The sequence below is a fragment of the Procambarus clarkii genome, chromosome 58 (genome assembly GCF_040958095.1).
Source record: "Procambarus clarkii isolate CNS0578487 chromosome 58, FALCON_Pclarkii_2.0, whole genome shotgun sequence".
Taxonomy (NCBI): Eukaryota; Metazoa; Arthropoda; class Malacostraca; order Decapoda; family Cambaridae; genus Procambarus; species Procambarus clarkii.
Window position 1 is genome coordinate 21,205,587 of NC_091207.1, and position 23,823 is coordinate 21,229,409.

Sequence of the window (23,823 nt, forward strand, 5' to 3'; positions counted from 1 at the left end):
AATTATCCTATTTTCTTGCCTCTCTCCTTCAGTTTTTTGTGTCACTAAGATGCTCCTTATTCTGTCTTATCATCTCCTGTCACTCGTTCCTGCAGGCAGCTCCTCCATGCTTCTACCACTTAGTACAACTCAACACACCAGTACCAGAGGTAATGGTAGTGATAGTAGAAGGGGTAGTGTAAGTAGTGGTAGTAGTGGTAGTGGTGGTAGTAGTGATAGTAGTGGTAGTGGTGGTAGTAGTGGTAGTAGTGGTAGTAGTGGTAGTAGTGGTAGTGGTGGTAGTAGTGGTAGTAGTGGTAGTGGTGGTAGTAGTGGTAGTAGTGGTAGTAGTGGTAGTAGTGGTAGTAGTGGTAGTAGTGGTAGTAGTGATAGTAGAAGGGGTAGTGTAAGTAGTGGTAGTAGTGGTAGTGGTGGTAGTAGTGGTAGTAGTGTAAGTAGTGGTAGTAGTGGTAGTGGTGGTAGTAGTGGTAGTAGTGGTAGTATTGGTAGTAGTGATAGTAGAAGGGGTAGTGTAAGTAGTGGTAGTAGTGGTAGTGGTGGTAGTAGTGGTAGTAGTGGTAGTGGTGGTAGTAGTGGTAGTAGTGGTAGTGGTGGTAGTAGTGGTAGTAGTGGTAGTAGTGGTAGTAGTGATAGTAGAAGGGGTAGTGTAAGTAGTGGTAGTAGTGGTAGTGGTAGTAGTAGTGGTAGTAGTGGTAGTGGTGGTAGTAGTGGTAGTAGTGTAAGTAGTGGTAGTAGTGGTAGTGGTGGTAGTAGTGGTAGTAGTGGTAGTAGTGGTAGTAGTGATAGTAGAAGGGGTAGTGTAAGTAGTGGTAGTAGTGGTAGTGGTGGTAGTAGTGGTAGTAGTGGTAGTAGTGGTAGTAGTGGTAGTGGTGGTAGTAGTGGTAGTAGTGGTAGTAGTGGTAGTAGTGGTAGTAGTGGTAGTGGTGGTAGTAGTGGTAGTAGTGGTAGTAGTGGTAGTAGTGGTAGTAGTGGTAGTAGTGGTAGTAGTGGTAGTAGTGGTAGTAGTGGTAGTGGTGGTAGTAGTGGTAGTAGTGGTAGTAGTGGTAGTAGTGGTAGTGGTGGTAGTAGTGGTAGTAGTGGTAGTAGTGGTAGTAGTGGTAGTGGTGGTAGTGGTGGTAGTAGTGGTAGTAGTGGTAGTAGTGGTAGTGGTGGTAGTTGTGGTTGTAATTGTTGTGTTGAAGGAAGAGACAATTGTGGAGATGGAGTACTGGTGGTAGTATAGTCAGCACCGGAGGCAGAAGAGACATCATTGAAGGAAGGAGACACCAGTGAAGGAAGGAGGCAGAAGAGACACCAGTGAAGGAAGAAGGCAGAAGAGACACCAGTGAAGGAAGAAGGCAGAAGAGACACCAGTGAAGGAAGGAGGCAGAAGAGACACCAGTGGAGGAAGGAGGCAGAAGAGACACCAGTGGAGGAAGGAGGCAGAAGAGACACCAGTGGAGGAAGGAGGCAGAAGAGACACCAGTGAAGGAAGGAGGCAGAAGAGACACCAGTGAAGGAAGAAGGCAGAAGAGACACCAGTGAAGGAAAGAGACACCAGTGAAGGAAAGAGACACCAGTGAAGGAAGGAGGCAGAAGAGAGGACACCAGTGAAGGAAGAAGACAGAAGAGACACCAGTGAAGGAAGGAGGGTAGAGGAGAGTGTGGGGGAAGAGACTCACCCATGATAATCTCCAAGACATGGTCGTCGCGGGCCAGCATGTGGACGCACTGGTAACCCGAGGTGCTGTGAGGGGGAGAGAGAGAAGGGACGCTGGTGTTAACACTACTCGTCCTACCACACACACACACACTCACTATATTGGTGTATAGTGGTACACCGTTACTGTGATGGTGCGGTGCTGGCTCTTAACACCAGCACCATAAGGTATATTAGTGATTGTAACAATATAATTGATTATAATTGGTCAGTGAGCTTATATAAGGAACAGGGTCGTTAAGCACTCTCTCTCTCTCTCTCTCTCTCTCTCTCTCTCTCTCTCTCTCTCTCTCTCTCTCTCTCTCTCTCTCTCTCTCTGGCTCTCTCTCTCTCTCTCTCTCTCTCTCTCTCTGGCTCTCTCTCTCTCTCTCTCTCTCTCTCACTCTCTCTCTCTCTCTCTCTCTCTCTCTCTCTCTCTCTCTCTCTCTCTCTCTCTCTCTCTCTCTCTCTCTCTCTCTCTCTCTCTCTCTCTCTCTCTCTCTCTCTCTCTCTCTCTCTCTCTCTCTCTCTCTCTCTCTCTCTCTCTCTCTCTCTCTCTCTCTCTCTCTCTCTCTGGCTCTCTCTCTCTCTCTCTCTCTCTCTCTCTCTCTCTCTCTCACTCTCTCTCTCTCTCTCTCTCTCTCTCTCTCTCTCTCTCTCTCTCCTCTCTCTCTCTCTCTCTCTCTCTCTCACTCTCTCTCTCTCTCTCTCTCTCTCTCTCTCTCACACACACACATTTCCGCCCATCTCACTCTCGCTCCGTCCGTATCTGACAGTGCTCCTGGGTGGCTCACCATCCATATATGACCCTGGTGACGTAGGTGGCGGAGTGCTTGGTGTGGGCGAAGGGTTCGAGACAGGCGTGAGTGACGGGGCCGCTGTGGGCGTGACTGGTGAGCTTGAGGGTGGAGTTGTGGCGGTTCACGTCCAGGGTGGTGTGGCCGTCCAGGGACCTCCACTTGGGCCCGTTGGACCACACGGGGAACCTGCACTTGCTACCGCTCGTGTCCACTGTCGACGAGGAGGGAAGGGGGGGACATGTGGGTTAGTGTACCGTCTGCTCTCACGTGAGCTCACTATCATGTTATTATAACCACTATACAACCTCTATGCAACCTGTATGCAACCTCTACACAACTTTTACACAACCTCTGTGCAACCTTTACACCAACCTTTAGGCAACCTCTACACAACCTCTGCGCAACCTTTAAACAACCTCTACACAACCTGTATGCAACCTCTACACAACCTTTACACAACCTCTGCACAACCTTTACACAACCTTTAGGCAACCTCTACACAACCTTTACACAACCTCCACACAACCTTTACACAACCTTTAGGCAACCTCTGCACAACCTTTACACAACCTTTAGGCAACCTCTACACAACCTTTACACAACCTTTACACAACCTCTGCACAACCTTTACACAACCTTTAGGCAACCTCTACACAACCTTTACACAACCTCCACACAACCTTTACACAACCTGTATATAACTACTACACAACCACCACACAGGTATCTACAAGATAACCTTAAACTTGTCCCTTGTGAATAAAAAAGGAATATTAAAAATAAGTTCAGAAAACCCGAAACTTTCCATTTGTACAATCATTTGAAATGGAACCTGGTAGAAACCCCATAGAAAACGAAGTCTGGTAGAAAACACAGAAAATGTATCCTGAAAGAAATCACAAACAACGGAGACTGAAAGAAACCACGTAGAAAACGGAGCATGATAGAAAACACAGAAAACGGAGCATGATAGAAAACATAGAAAACGGAGCCAGCTCGAACCCATACAGAACACAGAGTTGAGTAGAAACCCCACAACATGAAACTTCATGGAAAATCACACAGAAAATGAATCCTGGTAGAAACCACACACATAAAACAGAGGCTAGTAGAAACCACACACATAAAACAGAGGCTAGTAGAAACCACACACATAAAACAGAGGCTAGTAGAAACCACACACATAAAACAGAGGCTAGTAGAAACCACACACATAAAACAGAGGCTAGTAGAAACCACACACATAAAACAGAGGCTAGTAGAAACCACACAGACCACAGAGCTTGCTAAAAAAAAACCACACACACACAACATAGAATCTGATAGAATCTACACAGAAAAACGGAGCGTATTAGAAACCACACCAAACAGAACCTCTTAAAAACCCCACCGAAAACCATACCTGACAGAAACCGCAGAGAAACGAGAGAGAGAGTAATAGAATCCACACAGAACATAAAATCTATCATAGAAACCAAATAAGACAAAAAATGCGAATAAGAAACCGTAAAAAATCTCGTTAAATCCAGCCTCCTCGAGCACTGAAACCCCTAACCAAGCCACCAGCGGCAGGAACCGAGGTTCTCCAAGAGTAGAAACCCACCTCTCCTGAGAACGAGGGTCATGGAGCCCCCCGTGACGGAGTAGAGACCATTGCAGGTGGCGTCCCCACTCTGGGCCATCATTATACCGGAGGCTGTGTTGTTGTCCCACGACTTGTACACGAAGCACTGGTACCTGTGGAGGAGGAGAGTACCGGGTGAGAGGTGGTACCTGTGTGGGGCGGGGGAGAGTACCGGGTGAGAGGTGGTACCTGTGGGGGGGGGGAGTACCGGGTGAGAGGTGGTACCTGTGGAGGAGGAGAGTACCGGGTGAGAGGTGGTACCTGTGTGGGGAGGGGGAGAGTACCGGGTGAGAGGTGGTACCTGTGGGGGGAGGGGGAGAGTACCGGGTGAGAGGTGGTACCTGTGGGGGGGGTGGAGTACCGGGTGAGAGGTGGTACCTGTGTGGGGCGGGGGGGAGTACCGGGTGAGAGGTGGTACCTGTGTGGGGGTGGAGTACCGGGTGAGAGGTGGTACCTGTGTGGGGGGGGAGTACCGGGTGAGAGGTGGTACCTGTGTGGGGGGGGGAGAGTACCGGGTGAGAGGTGGTACCTGTGGGGGGGGGGGGAGTACCGGGTGAGAGGTGGTACCTGTGTGGGAGGGGGAAGTACCGGGTGAGAGGTGGTACCTGTGTGGGGCGGGGGGGAGTACCGGGTGAGAGGTGGTACCTGTGTGCGGGGGAGAGTACCGGGTGAGAGGTGGTACCTGTGGGATTACTGGGGTGGGGGGGTGTTAACTAAGGGAGTTCCTAGTACCAGGGATACTAGTAACAGCTACCACTAGTAACTGGTACCACCACACCCTGCAGTACCACAGTGTGTGGGTGGTACCAGTTAAAGAACGGTGAGATAATGTCAAAAATATATATAATATGGAAAACAGAAAAGAAAACGTTGACTAAATACAGTAGTCAACGCTGAAACGTGTATCATAGAAAACGTAAAAGATCTACCATCACAATGTTTTATTCTCCTTCATGGTGTATTCCAGATTATGAGTTGTGAACGAATCCCACTCTACTACCGAGACCCCTTTATCTCTGTTTATCTACCTCCGTCTCTCTCTCTCTCTCTCTCTCTCTCTCTCTCTCTCTCTCTCTCTCTCTCTCTCTCTCTCTCTCAGGGCTACCACTTTACAACATTGCCATCGTTTTCCACCTTTATAAATCCGGATTTAAACACAAAAACGCGGATGCTATCTAGCCTACATGTTCACCCACAGTTGAGGGGATTAACACAACACATCCATGCACGGTCGCGTCTCTGGCGCGATTCTGACACCATTTTGGGCTACATCTTCCACGCAGGGGCTGAAGTGAGCTGGTTAGACCCGTTTTCGCATCCCGTCAGCGGGCAAAAAAAATAAATAAAAAATTATATAAAAACTATCACCAATCCTCCAGAATCCGGATTCAGCGCGTTGCCTCGTTTGTTTGTAAACAATGGGCGGTGAGGGCCCGGGCCGCCAGGCCTGCCCGAGACCCGCCTCATTGCTGGGATTTATTCTCAGCACATATGAATACTCCTCATTGTTTTGGCCAGATTAAGGAGAGGGATAAGGGAGGCTGGGAGGGAGTGAGGGAGGCTGGGAGGGAGCCAGGAAGGCTGGGAGGGAGCCAGGAAGGCTGGGAGGGAGTGAGGGAGAGGGGGTGAGAGGGCTGTGGAAAGGGGCCACAATCCCGACCAATGAAGCGTCGAGAACCTACAAATCTATTTAGAAATAATAATCAAAAACCCCCTTTAACAAACTCGTCCTCTCACCTAATACGTCGCATTTTTAACCAAATCAACCAATCCGTTTACCCCAAAAAAAGCTGCATTAATATAAGTTAATAAGCGCCACAACACTGCCGTTTTCTATACATTGGTCTCGATAGCTTAATGGCTCGCTTGTGTTCCTAACTTTCTAGTTAAGGGGAAACTCTTACATTTATTTTGGTGTGGGAGATGATGTTGTTGTTAAAAATTCGCTACTTGGAACAAACAGTTCCAAGTAGCACGGGCTATGGTGAGCCCGTATGTGGGAGATGATGAGAAGGGGAGCGTGATTGACACCAACCGACTCATACACCACGCAGCTAAATACATCCAACGTCTATTAATACAATAGATCACTAAAATAACGTACTGTATACCACTTAAAAAATTTATATTTTTTTAAAAAATTAACAATCATATTTTAGAATGTTAAAATTCACCCCAAAATTCATTGCTAATCTTTGTCCAAATGTTTTATTTTGTGACAGAGTCCAACATGTGTAACAATATGTGTGTTGATAAAACATATATGTGATAAACATATGTGATAAACATATATGTACTGCCATCATCATTATAAATCGAGAAAAAACCATTAGATATACGAGACCAAAAGCGACTCCCAAGTCTCACATTATTACTTAAATGCTATTCTTTTTCAAGAGTGATAAATGAATTTTAATAAATTAATTATATCACCCAAGTGGACCAGTTAGAGTCTGCTGTCCTCACCACAGACCTACACCTGCTCAGGTATACCGACAGAGGTATACCGCTAGAGGTATATACCTCTAGAGGCGGGTAAAACAACAGTCTTGGGCTCTTTCTTCTGAGAAAACTGTCTCAGCTCTCTCTCTCTCAGGGCCTAGATTACAATTCTCTCTGCAGGTGTAAATGTTTGTGTCTCTTCCTCTGTGGGGTCACTGAGGAAGGTCAGCTACAGCTCTAAGGTGTCATATGGGACAGGTCAAGTGAGGCACTATGCTGTGAAGGGGACAACCCTCTCCCCTTTCCCTTTCCCCCTTCTCTCTTCCCCTTCCCCTTCCCTCTCTCTCCCCTTAACCATCACCACCAGAGCGCTCCTCCCTCCGCCACACCGGGGCTTCCATTCTGTAGAGAGAACAATGTGTGGTAATTTTCCCATGTAGGAAGCCTGGCCCCTCGCGCCGGGCCAGGCCGACCCCGGGGCCCTCACGCCGGGCCAGGCCGACCCCGGGGCCCTCACGACGGGCCAGGCCGACCCCGGGGCCCCTCACGACGGGCCAGGCCGACCCCGGGGCCCTCACGACGGGCCAGGCCGACCCCGGGGCCCCTCACGACGGGCCAGGCCGACCCCGGGGCCCCTCACGACGGGCCAGGCCGACCTCGGGGCCCTCACGACGGGCCAGGCCGACCCCGGGGCCCCTCACGACGGGCCAGGCCGACCCCGGGGCTCTCACGACGGGCCAGGCCGACCCCGGGGCCCCTCACGACGGGCCAGGCCGACCCCGGGGCCCTCACGACGGGCCAGGCCGACCCCGGGGCCCTCACGCCGGGCCAGGCCGACCCCGGGGCCCTCACGACGGGCCAGGCCGACCCCGGGGCCCTCACGACGGGCCAGGCCGACCCCGGGGCCCCTCACGACGGGCCAGGCCGACCCCGGGGCCCTCACGACGGGCCAGGCCGACCCCGGGGCCCTCACGACGGGCCAGGCCGACCCCGGGGCCCCTCACGGCGGGCCAGGCCGACCCCGGAGCCCTGGTCCACTTGTCGACCCAGCAAACAACACCCCAATATCAATATCTAGATTATTTACACACTGCTCGCTTGGATATATATATATATATATATATATATATATTTTATTAAATATGACCGAAAAAGTAAGATTAATAATTCTAACACGAATTTTCTCAATCTTTCGTACATTATGCTTCACTGTTGGAGGTAAATCAAAAATCACTTCTCCAAAATTCATTTTTATTTCTAGTCTGACGCGACACGGGCGCGTTTCGTAAAACTTATTACATTTTCAAAGACTTCACAAATACACAACTGATTAGAACTTGCGTTTCCCTGATTTTATATCTACATTTGAGTGAGGTGGGAAGGGTGATGTGGCATTACATTTGAGTGAGGTGGGAAGGATGATGTGGCATTAGAGGATATTAATAGGGTATTAAAAGTATCAACACAAGACAGAACACGAAACAATGGATATTGAATAGAAGTGTTTGTAGAAAGCCTATTGGTCCATATTTCTTGATGCTTCTATATTGGAGCGGAGTCTTGAGGTGGGTAGAATATAGTTGTGCAATAATTGGCTGTTGATTGCTGGTGTTGACTTCTTGATGTGTAGTGCCTCGCAAACGTCAAGCCGCCTGCTATCGCTGTATCTATCGATGATTTCTGTGTTGTTTACTAGGATTTCTCTGGCGATGGTTTGGTTATGGGAAGAGATTATATGTTCCTTAATGGAGCCCTGTTGTTTATGCATCGTTAAACGCCTAGAAAGAGATGTTGTTGTCTTGCCTATATACTGGGTTTTTTGGAGCTTACAGTCCCCAAGTGGGCATTTGAAGGCATAGACGACGTTAGTCTCTTTTAAAGCGTTCTGTTTCGTGTCTGGAGAGTTTCTCATGAGTAGGCTGGCCGTTTTTCTGGTTTTATAGTAAATCGTCAGTTGTATCCTCTGATTTTTGTCTGTAGGGATAACGTTTCTATTAACAATATCTTTCAGGACCCTTTCCTCTGTTTTATGAGCTGTGGAAAAGAAGTTCCTGTAAAATAGTCTAATAGGGGGTATAGGTGTTGTGTTAGTTGTCTCTTCGGAGGTTGCATGGCTTTTCACTTTCCTTCTTATGATGTCTTCGATGAAACCATTGGAGAAGCCGTTATTGACTAGAACCTGCCTTACCCTACAGAGTTCTTCGTCGACTTGCTTCCATTCTGAGCTGTGGCTGAGAGCACGGTCGACGTATGCGTTAACAACACTCCTCTTGTACCTGTCAGGGCAGTCGCTGTTGGCATTTAGGCACATTCCTATGTTTGTTTCCTTTGTGTAGACTGCAGTGTGGAAACCTCCGCCCTTTTCCATGACTGTTACATCTAGAAAAGGCAGCTTCCCATCCTTTTCCGTCTCGTAAGTGAAACGCAGCACGGAACTCTGCTCAAATGCCTCCTTCAGCTCCTGCAGATGTCTGACATCAGGTACCTGTGTAAAAATGTCGTCAACATACCTGCAGTATATGGCCGGTTTCAAGTTCATGTCGACTAAGACTTTTTGCTCGATGGTACCCATGTAGAAGTTTGCAAACAGGACACCAAACTTCTACATGGGTACCATCGAGCAAAAAGTCTTAGTCGACATGAACTTGAAACCGGCCATATACTGCAGGTATGTTGACGACATTTTTACACAGGTACCTGATGTCAGACATCTGCAGGAGCTGAAGGAGGCATTTGAGCAGAGTTCCGTGCTGCGTTTCACTTACGAGACGGAAAAGGATGGGAAGCTGCCTTTTCTAGATGTAACAGTCATGGAAAAGGGCGGAGGTTTCCACACTGCAGTCTACACAAAGGAAACAAACATAGGAATGTGCCTAAATGCCAACAGCGACTGCCCTGACAGGTACAAGAGGAGTGTTGTTAACGCATACGTCGACCGTGCTCTCAGCCACAGCTCAGAATGGAAGCAAGTCGACGAAGAACTCTGTAGGGTAAGGCAGGTTCTAGTCAATAACGGCTTCTCCAATGGTTTCATCGAAGACATCATAAGAAGGAAAGTGAAAAGCCATGCAACCTCCGAAGAGACAACTAACACAACACCTATACCCCCTATTAGACTATTTTACAGGAACTTCTTTTCCACAGCTCATAAAACAGAGGAAAGGGTCCTGAAAGATATTGTTAATAGAAACGTTATCCCTACAGACAAAAATCAGAGGATACAACTGACGATTTACTATAAAACCAGAAAAACGGCCAGCCTACTCATGAGAAACTCTCCAGACACGAAACAGAACGCTTTAAAAGAGACTAACGTCGTCTATGCCTTCAAATGCCCACTTGGGGACTGTAAGCTCCAAAAAACCCAGTATATAGGCAAGACAACAACATCTCTTTCTAGGCGTTTAACGATGCATAAACAACAGGGCTCCATTAAGGAACATATAATCTCTTCCCATAACCAAACCATCGCCAGAGAAATCCTAGTAAACAACACAGAAATCATCGATAGATACAGCGATAGCAGGCGGCTTGACGTTTGCGAGGCACTACACATCAAGAAGTCAACACCAGCAATCAACAGCCAATTATTGCACAACTATATTCTACCCACCTCAAGACTCCGCTCCAATATAGAAGCATCAAGAAATATGGACCAATAGGCTTTCTACAAACACTTCTATTCAATATCCATTGTTTCGTGTTCTGTCTTGTGTTGATACTTTTAATACCCTATTAATATCCTCTAATGCCACATCATCCTTCCCACCTCACTCAAATGTAATGCCACATCACCCTTCCCACCTCACTCAAATGTAGATATAAAATCAGGGAAACGCAAGTTCTAATCAGTTGTGTATTTGTGAAGTCTTTGAAAATGTAATAAGTTTTACGAAACGCGCCCGTGTCGCGTCAGACTAGAAATAAAAATGAATTTTGGAGAAGTGATTTTTGATTTACCTCCAACAGTGAAGCATAATGTACGAAAGATTGAGAAAATTCGTGTTAGAATTATTAATCTTACTTTTTCGGTCATATTTAATAAAATATGTCTACAGGAAAGACTGCTACCAAAATATACTAATATATATATATAATATATATATATATATATATATATATATATATATATATATATATATATATATATATATATATATATATATATATATAAACAGTGAATGGGGAGCACTTTGTTAGATTAGCGAGTTTAGTCTCGATCAACATACAATTGGAAGAGTTCAAGGCATGTGTATGGGGGGTGATGATTCGTTGGTTTATGGGGGTGATGATTCGTTGGTTTATGGGGGTGATGATTCGTTGGTTTATGGGGGTGATGATTCGTTGGTTTATGGGGTGATGATTCGTTGGTTTATGGGGTGATGATTCGTTGGTTTATGGGGGTGATGATTCGTTGGTTTATGGGGGTGATGATTCGTTGGTTTATGGTGGTGATGATTCGTTGGTTTAGGGGGTGATGATTCGTTGGTTTATGGTGGTGATGATTCGTTGGTTTATGGTGGTGATGATTCGTTGGTTTATGGGGGTGATGATTCGTTGGTTTATGGGGGTGATGATTCGTTGGTTTATGGGGTGATGATTCGTTGGTTTATGGGGTGATGATTCGTTGGTTTATGGGGGTGATGATTCGTTGGTTTATGGGGGTGATGATTCGTTGGTTTATGGGGGTGATGATTCGTTGGTTTATGGTGGTGATGATTCGTTGGTTTATGGGGGTGATGATTCGTTGGTTTATGGGGGTGATGATTCGTTGGTTTATGGGGTGATGATTCGTTGGTTTATGGGGTGATGATTCGTTGGTTTATGGTGGGTGATGATTCGTTGGTTTATGGGGTGATGATTCGTTGGTTTATGGTGGGTGATGATTCGTTGGTTTATGGGGTGATGATTCGTTGGTGTATGGTGGGTGATGATTCGTTGGTTTATGGTGGGTGATGATTCGTTGGTTTATGGGGGTGATGATTCGTTGGTTTATGGGGGGTGATGATTCGTTGGTTTATGGGGGTGATGATTCGTTGGTTTATGGGGGTGATGATTCGTTGGTTTATGGGGGTGATGATTCGTTGGTTTATGGTGGGTGATGATTGGTTAGTTTATGGCAGTGATGATTCGTTGGTTTATGGGGTGATGATTCGTTGGTTTATGGGGTGATGATTCGTTGGTTTATGGGGTGATGATTCGTTGGTTTATGGGGTGATGATTCGTTGGTTTATGGGGTGATGATTCGTTGGTTTATGGTGGGTGATGATTCGTTGGTTTATGGGGGTGATGATTCGTTGGTTTATGGGGTGATGATTCGTTGGTTTATGGGGTGATGATTCGTTGGTTTATGGGGGTGATGATTCGTTGGTTTATGGGGGGTGATGATTCGTTGGTTTATGGTGGGTGATGATTGGTGAGTTTATGGCAGTGATGATTCGTTGGTTTATGGGGTGATGATTCGTTGGTTTATGGGGTGATGATTCGTTGGTTTATGGGGTGATGATTCGTTGGTTTATGGGGTGATGATTCGTTGGTTTATGGGGTGATGATTCGTTGGTTTATGGTGATGATGATTCGTTGGTTAATAGGTTGAGTGAGAGGTTAATGGCTGAGTGTGAGAAGGATGCTTCATGTGTAGAGTGATAAAGAGTGAGGCCTCGCGGGGACGGTAGGGGGACCAAGAGCTAGACTCGACATTACTGTAGTGACACTCTACTGTCTTCACATGTTGCTGGTCCTCAAGACTCCCCAAAATGTTCTACTACTTCTTCTTCAAGCATTTCCTCAATGTCTTTTCTCATCTCATGTTCACGCCATATAACTTACCTTGAGGTTACCTTGAGGTGCTTCCGGGGCTTATCGTCCCCGCGGCCCGGTCGTCGACCAGGCCTCCTGGTTGCCGGACTGATCAACCAGGCTGTTGGACGCGGCTGCTCGCAGCCTGACGTATGAGTCACAGCCTGGTTGATCAGGAAACTTGCAAGAAGGTTTATTTTCAAATGTTTCAGCGACATGTAATTGGTCTCAATAGCACTTTATTAAGTATGGTTAAACCAAATCTTAAATAACTCGAAAGAATAATTCGAACAGAAAATGACTTCCCTCTCGGTAAACTAATTTTTCCCATTGTCCATTATATCCCAGAATGTAATAAGAGACTGCTAATGTCATGGATAAACTGTGGGTTAATTATCACTAAAATCTATAGAGCTGTTGAGGCTCTATGGAACAATAACATACTCTATACCAGACTAGATTAACTCACAGACACGCTTGCGTCTGAGGGCCTCCATGTTGCTAACCTTGTATTTGTATTGAAATCTTTAGAATATCACATTTAACAACATTATCTATATTGTTGACAAAGTTAAAATGGGTTATCAACTTTAATTATCGAGACCCGGAGAGATATCATTCTTGTTCACAGGTACCAAGTTGAGAAGGAAGATAGCAACAGTAGGGGTAACAGAAGCACCTGTTGCAGCAACAGCAGAAGTAGCGGTAGGAACGGGAGCAGGTAACAGCAGCAGGCTACAGGAACAAGAAGACTTACCTGTCTTCGTCAGACATGGCCAGCGGGTGTTCAGACTTGCCCACCAGGTAGCGGTTACTGCCTTCTTTCCACGCCGCTAGACACACCAGCTCCTCAGCTGTGAACACATCAACATCATCAGCATCATCAACACACTACATCATCAAAATCATCAACACACTACATCAACGGTCATGAGATCATCAACAGGAACAGCGGACCCTCTATTCCAAAGAATTGCTTTCTTTTAGATCTCTTTCTGCTTGCTGGTTAAAGCCGATACATTTATTATGGTGAAATATAAATAAATCTATTCATATTCAATCTATTTTAAAAGAGTTCAGTTGGAACAAGAGATATCTTTAAGGTTCAGCAACCTTTGCTTGGTCTCTGGTACAACTTGTTGTCTGAATGGGACATTTTTGGTACGTATGGTCCCTGTACCATGTTCTTAATTATCAAGTGTCATATTTCACACACACACACACACACACACACACACACACACACACACACACACACACACACACACACACACACACACACACACACACACACACACACTCACACACACACACAACTTGGGGAACAGGTTGTGGAAGCAAACTCTATTCATACTTTTAAAATAAGGTATGATAGGGAAATGGGACAGGAGTCATTGCTGTAAACAACCGATGGCTGGAAAGGCGGGATTCAAGAGCCAATGCTCGATCCTGCAAGCACAAATAGGTGAGTACACACACACACACACACACACACACACACACACACACTATATGTAAGCTGCAGATAGAACTAAGTGCAGCACAAGAGGAGATAAAAAGCCTAAAAACAGGCCCTCCTCAGACTCTGGCCCAGGGGACCAACCCCCAGGTGCCAGGAGATGTAGCTATGGCAGGGACCCCTACAATTGGCCCAACCTTTGCTGAAATGCTCAAGAGCCCAGGAGCAATGTCCACAGTCAAGGATGTTGTAATGAAAGCAGTAACCTCACAGGAGGCAGCTAGATGCACAAGCCAGCTAATGGAAAGGAAAAGAGCTGTAGTAGTGGTAGGTGTCGAGGAACAAGAGGGCTCCACAAGGGAGGAAACGAGGACTAAAGACAAAGCTGCAGTGGCAGGGATATTAAAGGAGATAGGAATGGAAGGGGCTGAACGAGACATAGAACAGTTTTTCCGGATTGGCCAGTACAACAGAGACAAAAAAAGATTGATCAAGGTAGTATTCAAGAGCGAGGACATCAAAGAGGACATTCTAGTAAGGAAGAACAAACTGAGGCATGCAAGGAACTACAAAGAGGTATATGTTCAGAGGGACATGACCAGAGACGAGATAGTAAGGGCAGCAGATGCAAGGAAAAGGCGCAAGGAGAGGGAAGAGAGCCAGGGAACCTCAGCCTCCAACCCAGCAATCCCAGAGGGGAGTGGGGAACCCCAATCCAGCAACCCAGGAACCCCAGGGGGGAATGCAACACCCCAGTCCACCACCCAATAGGGCCCTCTCTACCCCCCAGCACAAACCCTTCCTTGCCCCTGCATAATGCCCATCATGAAACCCAAATCCTCCCCCTCCCCTTACCCCAAGTAGCCCCTGCTTTCCCAACCCCTGGTCTTCTCCCTGCCCCAAGCAGGCCTGAGCAAGACCAAAGCCCTCTATCCCCCACTCCACCTCCCTCCAAACCCCTGTCAACTACACCGCAGGAGGGCGTGCCCTCTCCCCAAGCAATCCCTGCTCCCTCACCCCCAGGACTTCTTCCTGACCCAAGCAGGCCTGAGGAAGACCTAAGCCCTCCACCCCCCACCCCACCTCCCCCTGAACCCCTGGCAACTACCTCACAGGAGGAGGAGCCTACCCAAGTAGCAAGGACCATAGAACAACCTCCTACACTTGTAGGAAGTGTGGGTGAAATTGGATATAAGAAAGTGAGCTTCAAGGTAATGTACTCAAACATTGATGGGATTACCAATAAAGCAAGTGAACTGGCAGAAAGGGTGCAAGAAGAAAACCCTGATGTAATAGGACAAACAGAAACAAAATTGTCAGGAGTCATAACAGATGCTGTGTTTCCAAAGGACTACTATATAGTAAGGAAAGAGAGGGAAGGGAGAGGAGGTGGAGGAGTGGCCCTGCTGATAAGGAAGGACTGGAGTTTTGATGAGATGGAAATTCCGGGCTGTGACGGATTCAGAGATTACATAACAGGAACTATAACAATGGGTGGACCTAAGATAATAGTGACAGTCATTTACAACCCTCCCCTAAATGACAGAAGACCTAGACAGGAGTTTGATAGGAACAACATGGCAACTATTAATATAATAGAGAGAGCAGCTTCAGTTGCCTGCAGGAATGGCTCAAGACTCTTAATCATGGGTGATTTCAACCATGGAAAGATAGACTGGGAGAATGGGGACCCACATGGTGGTGCAGATACGTGGCGAGCTAAACTCTTGGAAGTGGCAACAAGGAATTTTCTGAGCCAGCATGTCAAGGAACCCACAAGAATGAGAGGCAATGATGAACCAGCTAGACTCGACTTAATATTCACCCTAAATGAGTCAGAAATAAGGGAAGTCAAAGTTGAAGCCCCCATAGGAATGAGTGACCACAGTGTACTGACCTTTGAGTACTTGGTGGAGGTAGGGATAACCTATCCAAGGATGGGAGTGGAGGGGAAAAGACTGAATTACCGAAGAGGAAAATATGACGAGATGAGGAACTTCCTAATGGGAATACCATGGGAAACAGAACTTAGAGACAAGAATGTGCAGGTCATGATGGATATTGTCACCCAAAAGTGCCAGGAAGCTGCAGACAGGTTTATCCCCGTCCAAAAGGAGAAAAACGAAAAACAACAGAAAAACCCATGGTTCAACCAGGAATGTAAGGTAGCGAAACAACTGAGTAAAAGAACATGGAGAAACTACAGAAATAACAGAACACCAGAGAGCAGGGAGAGGTACCAGAGGGCCAGAAATGAGTACATCAGAGTGAGGAGGGAAGCAGAGAGACAGTTTGAAAATGACATCGCGAGTAAAGGCAAGACCCAACCAAAGCTGCTCCACAGCCATATCAGGAGGAAAACAGCAGTGAAGGAACAAGTGATGAAGCTGCGGAAAGGGGAGAACAGATACACAGAGAATGACAAGGAGGTGTGTGAAGAACTCAACAAGAGATTCCAGGAGGTCTTCACAATAGAACAAGGAGAAGCCCCTGCACTAAATGAGGAGGCGGCAACCTTGGAAACCTTGGAGGAATTTGACCTCACCAGTGATGAGGTCAAAAGGTGTCTGCTGGAGCTAGATGTGACAAAGGCTGTTGGGCCTGATAGAATCTCACCATGGATACTAAAGGAAGGTGCAGAAGCACTAAGTGTGCCACTCTCTATGGTGTATAACAGGTCACTGGAAACAGGAGACTTACCAGAAAGTTGGAAGACAGCTAACGTGGTCCCAATATACAAAAAGGGTGACAGGCAAGAGGCACTGAATTACAGGCCAGTTTCCTTAACTTGTATACCATGCAAGGTGCTGGAGAAGATCGTGAGGAAAAGGCTCGTAGAGCATCTGGAGGGAAATAACTTTGTAACGCACCACCAACATGGGTTCAGAGATGGTAAATCGTGCCTCACAGGGTTAATAGAATTTTATGACCAGGCAACGAAAATTAGGCAGGAAAGAGAAGGGTGGGCCGACTGCATTTTCCTGGATTGCCAAAAAGCCTTCGACACAGTACCCCATAAAAGGCTGTTAAAAAAGTTGGAGCAACAGGCAGGAGTAAAAGGGAAGGTGCTCCAGTGGATAAGGGAGTACTTAAGCAACAGGAAACAGCGAGTAACGGTGAGGGGGAAGACATCAGAGTGGCGAGATGTCACCAGCGGAGTCCCACAGGGCTCAGTACTTGGACCCATCCTGTTTCTAATATATGTGAACGATCTTCCAGAGGGTATAGACTCATTCCTCTCGATGTTTGCTGATGATGCAAAAATTATGAGAAGAATCAAGACGGATGAAGATAGACAGAGACTACAGGATGACCTGGATAAACTGGAGGAATGGTCTAGAAAATGGCTGCTGAAGTTCAACTCTGGAAAGTGTAAGGTGATGAAATTAGGCGAAGGGAGCAGGAGGCTGAACACAAGGTATCATCTGGGAGGGGAAATCCTGCAAGAATCAAATAGAGAGAAGGATCTGGGGGTTGATATCACACCGAACCTGTCCCCAGAGGCCCACATCAAAAGAATATCATCAGCGGCATATGCTAGACTGGCCAACATAAGAACTGCCTTCAGAAACTTGTGTAAGGAATCTTTCAGAACCCTGTATACCACTTATGTAAGACCAATCCTGGAATATGCAGCTCCAGCCTGGAGTCCATACCTAGTTAAACACAAGACAAAGTTAGAGAAGATTCAGCGGTATGCCACCAGGCTCGTCCCGGAACTGAGAGGATTGAGCTACGAGGAAAGGCTAAAGGAGCTGAACCTCACATCCCTGGAAAACAGAAGAGTAAGGGGAGACATGATAACCACCTACAAAATTCTCAGGGGAATTGACAGGGTGGACAAAGACAAACTCTTCAGCACGGGTGGGACACGAACAAGGGGACACAGGTGGAAACTTAGTACCCAGATGAGCCACAGAGACGTTAGAAAGAATTTTTTCAGTGTCAGAGTAGTTAATAAATGGAATGCACTAGGAAGTGATGTGGTGGAGGCTGACTCCATACATAGTTTCAAATGTAGGTATGATAGAGCCCAGTAGGCTCAGGAATCTGTACACCAGTTGATTGACAGTTGAGAGGCGGGACCAAAGAGCCAAAGCTCAACCCCCGCAAGCACAATTAGGTGAGTACAATTAGGTGAGTACACACACACACACACACACACACACACACACACACACAAACACACACACACACACACACACACACACACACACACACACACACACACACACACAAACACACACACACACACACACACACACACACACACACACACACACACACACACACACAAACACACACACAAACACACACACAAACACACACACAAACACACACACACACACACACACACACACACACACACACACACACACACACACACACACACACACACACACACACACACACACACACTTCTAACGAACCACCTGGAGTTCTATGATAAAGAAAACTAAGGCAGGACAGAGAACGTTGGGCAGACTGCATATTTCTTGGCTGCCAAGACACCTTTGACACAGAACTCCGCAAGAAATTGAGAGGCCGGCGGGAGTAAGTGAAATAGCACTAACTGAATTACCTAACAGACAGGAGTCAGACACTAACAGTGAGAGACGAGAAGTCGGACTGGCATAAGGTGACAGGTGGAGTACCTCAAGGATCGATGCTGGGACCCATACTATTTTTCATTTAGATTAATGACTAATCGACAGGAGTTGAGTTGTATATGTCGATGTTTGCAGACGATGCACAATTAATGAGACGAGGATTAAAAGATTCTCCAGAACGACTTATTAAAAGAGTTGGTTCAAGATATGGCTGCTGGATTTCAACACAAACAAATGTAAGGTGATGGAAATGGGAAGAAATCACAGGAGACCAAAGGCAGAGTACACAATGAAGGGAAACTACGTCCCTGTAATAACTAGAGAAATCCTAAACCTAACTCCGGAGGCTCATATAAACAGGATAACATCAGCAGCATACGCTACACTAGCAGAAGTCGGGGCATCATTCAGGAACACAAATAAGGAACCTTTAGATCGCTGTATATACAGCCTACGTGAGACCAGTTATAGAGTATGCAGCCACACCGTGGAACCCCCCATCTAAAAAGTCGAAAAGCTTCAAACGTTTGCAATGAGGCTCGTCCCAGAACTATGAGGGATGACGAATGAAGAGAGACTGAAGGAACTAAACCTGACGACGCTAGGGGGGAGATATGATAATGACGTATAAAATACTCATTGGGGATTGAGAGTGGAAGAAAAATAAATGTTCACAATCAGTACCACTAGACCAATCAATAATCCCCCTACATCAACATCAATAATCACTCTACATCATTAATCACTGGCCAACATCTGAACCTAAAATTACATCAATAATAAGGTGACAAGTTGATAATCATCAATAATCGCCAGATAATCATCAATAATCGCCAGATAATCATCAATAATCACCAGATAATAACCAAGTAATCACCAGATAATAACCAAGTAATCACCAGATAATCATCAATAATCACCAGATAATAACCAAGTAATCACCGGATAATAACCAAGTAATCACAAGATAATCATCAATAATCACCAGATATTCATCAATAATCACCAGATAATCATCAATAATCGCCAGATAATCATCAATAATCGCCAGATAATCATCAATAATCACCAGATAATAACCAAGTAATCACCAGATAATCATCAATAATCACCAGATAATAACCAAGTAATCATCAGGTAGTCTTAAGATAATCCACCTAGTAATTGCCAGGGATTTACCAGGTAATGAGCAGGTTATCACTAATAATCACCAGATAATCACAAGGTAATCACCAGATTATCCATCAATAATCACCAGCTAATCACCATAAAATCACCAGGTAATCACCAAATAATCAGCGAATAATCACCAGGTAATCATCAGCTAATCACCAGGTAATCACTAGATAATCACCATCTAATCAGCAGATAATCACCACTAATCACCAGATTTGTGGTGATAAGCACCAATAATCACCAAGACAATCACTAATAATTACCAGATAATCATCAATATAATCACTAATAATTACCAGATAATCATCAATAATCACCAGATAATTACCAACAATCAACAGGTAATCCCCAGCTAAACACCAGATAATCACCACTAATCATCAGATAACCACATATAATCACCATATAATCACCACTAATCATCAGATAATCACCAGACAATCACCACTAATCATCAGATAATCACCAATAATCACCAAATAATCACCGCTAATCACCAGATAATCACCAGCTAATCACCAAATAATCACCACTAATCACCAGATAATCACCACTAATCACCAGCTAATCACCAATAATCACCAGCTAATCACCACTAATCACCAAATAATCACCAATTAATCACCAAATAATCACCACTAATCACCAAATAATCACCCGCTAATCACCAATAATCACCAGATAATCACCACTAATCACCAAATAATCACCCGCTAATCACCAATAATCACCAGATAATCACCACTAATCACCAGATAATCACCAATAACCACCAGCTAATCACCAAATAATAACCAATTAATCACCAGCTAATCACCACTAATCATCAGATAATCACCAATAACCACCAGATAATCACCAATAATGATCACTAATCACCAGATAATCACCAATAACCACCAGATAATCACCAATAATGATCACTAATCACCAGATAATCACCAATAACCACCAGATAATCACCAATAATGATCACTAATCACCAGATAATCAACAATAACCACCACTAATCACCAACAATCACCAACTAAGGAACAGATGGAACAGAAAGTTAAGAGCCCCGGTGTACTCACTTGTACTCTCGGTTCCTTGTATATCGGGACATGCCTGGTACCGGAAGAGTATCCGCCAGTCCTCGGTGCAGGAGTCGACGGTGCTGAGCGGGTAGGTGCACTCAGCGTGGCCGCGGTTGTACGTGAAGGTGTAGGTGTAGGGGAAGGGGCACCGGACAGGTTCCGCAGACAGGCGGAACATGGAGTGGAGCTGCGCGTCGCCCGTCAGCAGGGAGCAGACGTACGCCAGGGAGTTGGTCTGGTCGCAGTATGCTGGTGGTGGGGAGATGGTTGTTAGTGGTGGTGGTTGATGGTGGTTGTTAGTGGTTGGGTGCCACAGTTATCTCTCAGTATAATTATATATAAATATAATTTGTGTGTAAAGTATATTGGTGGAGCAGTATGTTATAGTAGACAAGGAAGGGGGGGTAGTGGGAGGGTCAGCCCTAGTGCCTGTGGGGGAGTTACAGTGCCTGTGGGAGAGTTACAGTGCCTGTGGGGGAGTTACAGTGCCTGTGGGAGAGGCACAGTGCCTGTGGGAGAGTCACAGTGCCTGTGGGAGAGTCACAGTGCCTGTGGGAGAGTCACAGTGCCTCTGGGAGAGTCACAGTGCCTGTGGGGGAGTCACAGTGCCTGTGGGAGAGGCACAGTGCCTGTGGGAGAATCACAGTGCCTGTGGGGGAGTCACAGTGCCTGTGGGAGAGGCACAGTGCCTGTGGGAGATTCACAGTGCCTGTGGGGGAGTCACAGTGCCTGTGGGAGAGGCACAGTGCCTGTGGGAGATTCACAGTGCCTGTGGGAGAGGCACAGTGCCTGTGGGAGATTCACAGTACCTCTGGGGGAGTCACAGTGCCTGTGGGAGAGTCACAGTGCCTGTGGGAGAGTCACAGTGCCTGTGGGAGAGGCACAGTGCCTCTGGGAGAGTCACAGTGCCTCTGGGAGAGTCACAGTGCCTGTGGGAGAGTCACAGTGCCTGTGGGAGAGTCACAGTGCCTCTGGGAGAGTCACAGTGCCTCTGGGAGAGTCACAGTGCCTCTGGGAGAGTCACAGTGCCTCTGGGAGAATCACAGTGCCTGTGGGAGAGTCACAGTGCCTCTGGGAGTCACAGTGCCTCTGGGAGAGTCACAGTGCCTGTGGGAGATTCACAGTGCCTGTGGGGGAGTCACAGTGCCTGTGGGAGAGGCACAGTGCCTGTGGGAGATTCACAGTGCCTGTGGGAGAGTCACAGTGCCTGTGGGGGAGTCACAGTGCCTGTGGGAGAGTCACAGTGCCTCTGGGAGAGTCACAGTGCCTGTGGGAGAGTCACAGTGCCAGGCGCCAGTCATGTCTCTCCCACTGAGCTTACAGTTAAATCCATGAGTGGTAAATCCATATGAATTAAATCCATTAAAGCTAAATCTATCAGGGGGGATAAATCTATCGCTGCAGGGATATTCGGCCCACACTTTACTACGATCTACGATAACTCAGTGCATAAAGTTATCACTACAAAGCCAGTTATCGTAAGTCACAAGGTGTGTTGACGGCGCTCTAGGCTTGATATCAAGTAATTTAAGAGCCTGAGTGTGAGTACACACACACACTTAGACGCTAGTGTGAGTACACACACACACTTAGACTCCAGTGTGAGTACACACACACTCAGACGCTAGTGTGAGTACACACACACTCAGACGCTAGTGTGAGTACACACACACTCAGACGCTAGTGTGAGTACACACACACTTAGACTCCAGTGTGAGTACACACACACTTAGACTCCAGTGTGAGTACACACACACTCAGACGCTAGTGTGAGTACACACACACTCAGACGCTAGTGTGAGTACACACACATTCAGACGCTAGTGTGAGTACACACACACTTAGACTCCAGTGTGAGTACACACACACTTAGACTCCAGTGTGAGTACACACACACTTAGACTCCAGTGTGAGTACACACACACTTAGACTCCAGTGTGAGTACACACACACACTCAGACTCCAGTGTGAGTACACACACACTTAGACTCCAGTGTGAGTACACACACACACTCAGACTCCAGTGTGAGTACACACACACACTCAGACTCCAGTGTGAGTACACACACACACTCAGACTCCAGTGTGAGTACACACACACACTTAGACTCCAGTGTGAGTACACACACACTTAGACTCCAGTGTGAGTACACACACACACTCAGACTCCAGTGTGAGTACACACACACACTCAGACTCCAGTGTGAGTACACACACACACTCAGACTCCAGTGTGAGTACACACACACACTTAGACTCCAGTGTGAGTACACACACACTTAGACTCCAGTGTGAGTACACACACACTTAGACTCCAGTGTGAGTACACACACACTTAGACTCCAGTGTGAGTACACACACACTTAGACTCCAGTGTGAGTACACACACACTTAGACTCCAGTGTGAGTACACACACACTCAGACTCCAGTGTGAGTACACACACACTCAGACTCCAATGTGAGTACACACACACACACTTAGACTCCAGTGTGAGTACACACACTCAGACGCTATAGTGTGTTGGTGAGGTCGTAGTAGCGAGGTTTGCCAGGTACTTACTTTCCTTATATTGAAGAACGTTGTAGTGTTGCTGATGGATGACCAGGCAGCGGTAGCAGCCGTGCTTCCTGGAAAGAAAACACTTCTCCTTAGTCCTAAGAACACTCTCACATATTCTTATCTCCCAAGAACACTCTCACATACACTCATCTCCTAAGAACACACTCAAATACACTCAATAACACCAACATAATAGGAATAAGAATAAGGCAAGGGATCTACAAAATACCAATTGGTCCATTTAAGGTAATTTATAACAGCACTCGACCAATTAGTCACATTAACCTGACGCATTTAATGTATAAATCCAGTTGCTACATTAGCTTTGATCCCATGGTTTATGCTTTTATTAACTCCCAGATCCTTTTAAGAAGTAATGTCGATACTGCTTAAGTGATTCCAACCTTCACTTCCCTATTCTCTTTGGATCTAATAAATTGCCGTTTGAAAGCTTGTATATATATTGGTTCGTCACGTGAGACGACGAGAAATAAATATTTTTGTAGGAACTTGTAATAAATATAAACTTGTTTATATCGGAGAGTGAGGCGCCGGATCCCAGTGGAAATTTGACTAAACATTTCCTTGCGTGAGCAGT

The 23,823-nt window shown here is 46.3% G+C and overlaps 1 protein-coding gene across 1 annotated transcript in view; it reads right to left on the reverse strand.

Moving 5' to 3' along the window:
• Positions 1-23,290, reverse strand: part of LOC123767985 (uncharacterized) — a 46,387-nt gene extending 23,097 nt beyond the window's left edge. The window contains exons 1-6 of the mRNA XM_069306655.1: positions 23,226-23,290; positions 20,662-20,913; positions 13,101-13,197; positions 4,082-4,215; positions 2,473-2,689; positions 1,662-1,726 (exon numbers count right to left, since the gene is read on the reverse strand). Of these exons, the coding sequence (XP_069162756.1) occupies positions 1,662-1,726; positions 2,473-2,689; positions 4,082-4,215; positions 13,101-13,197; positions 20,662-20,842 (694 nt within the window). The 5' untranslated portion in view covers positions 20,843-20,913; positions 23,226-23,290. The remainder of the gene's footprint in view (positions 1-1,661; positions 1,727-2,472; positions 2,690-4,081; positions 4,216-13,100; positions 13,198-20,661; positions 20,914-23,225) is intronic.
• Positions 23,291-23,823: the final 533 nt, after the last annotated feature.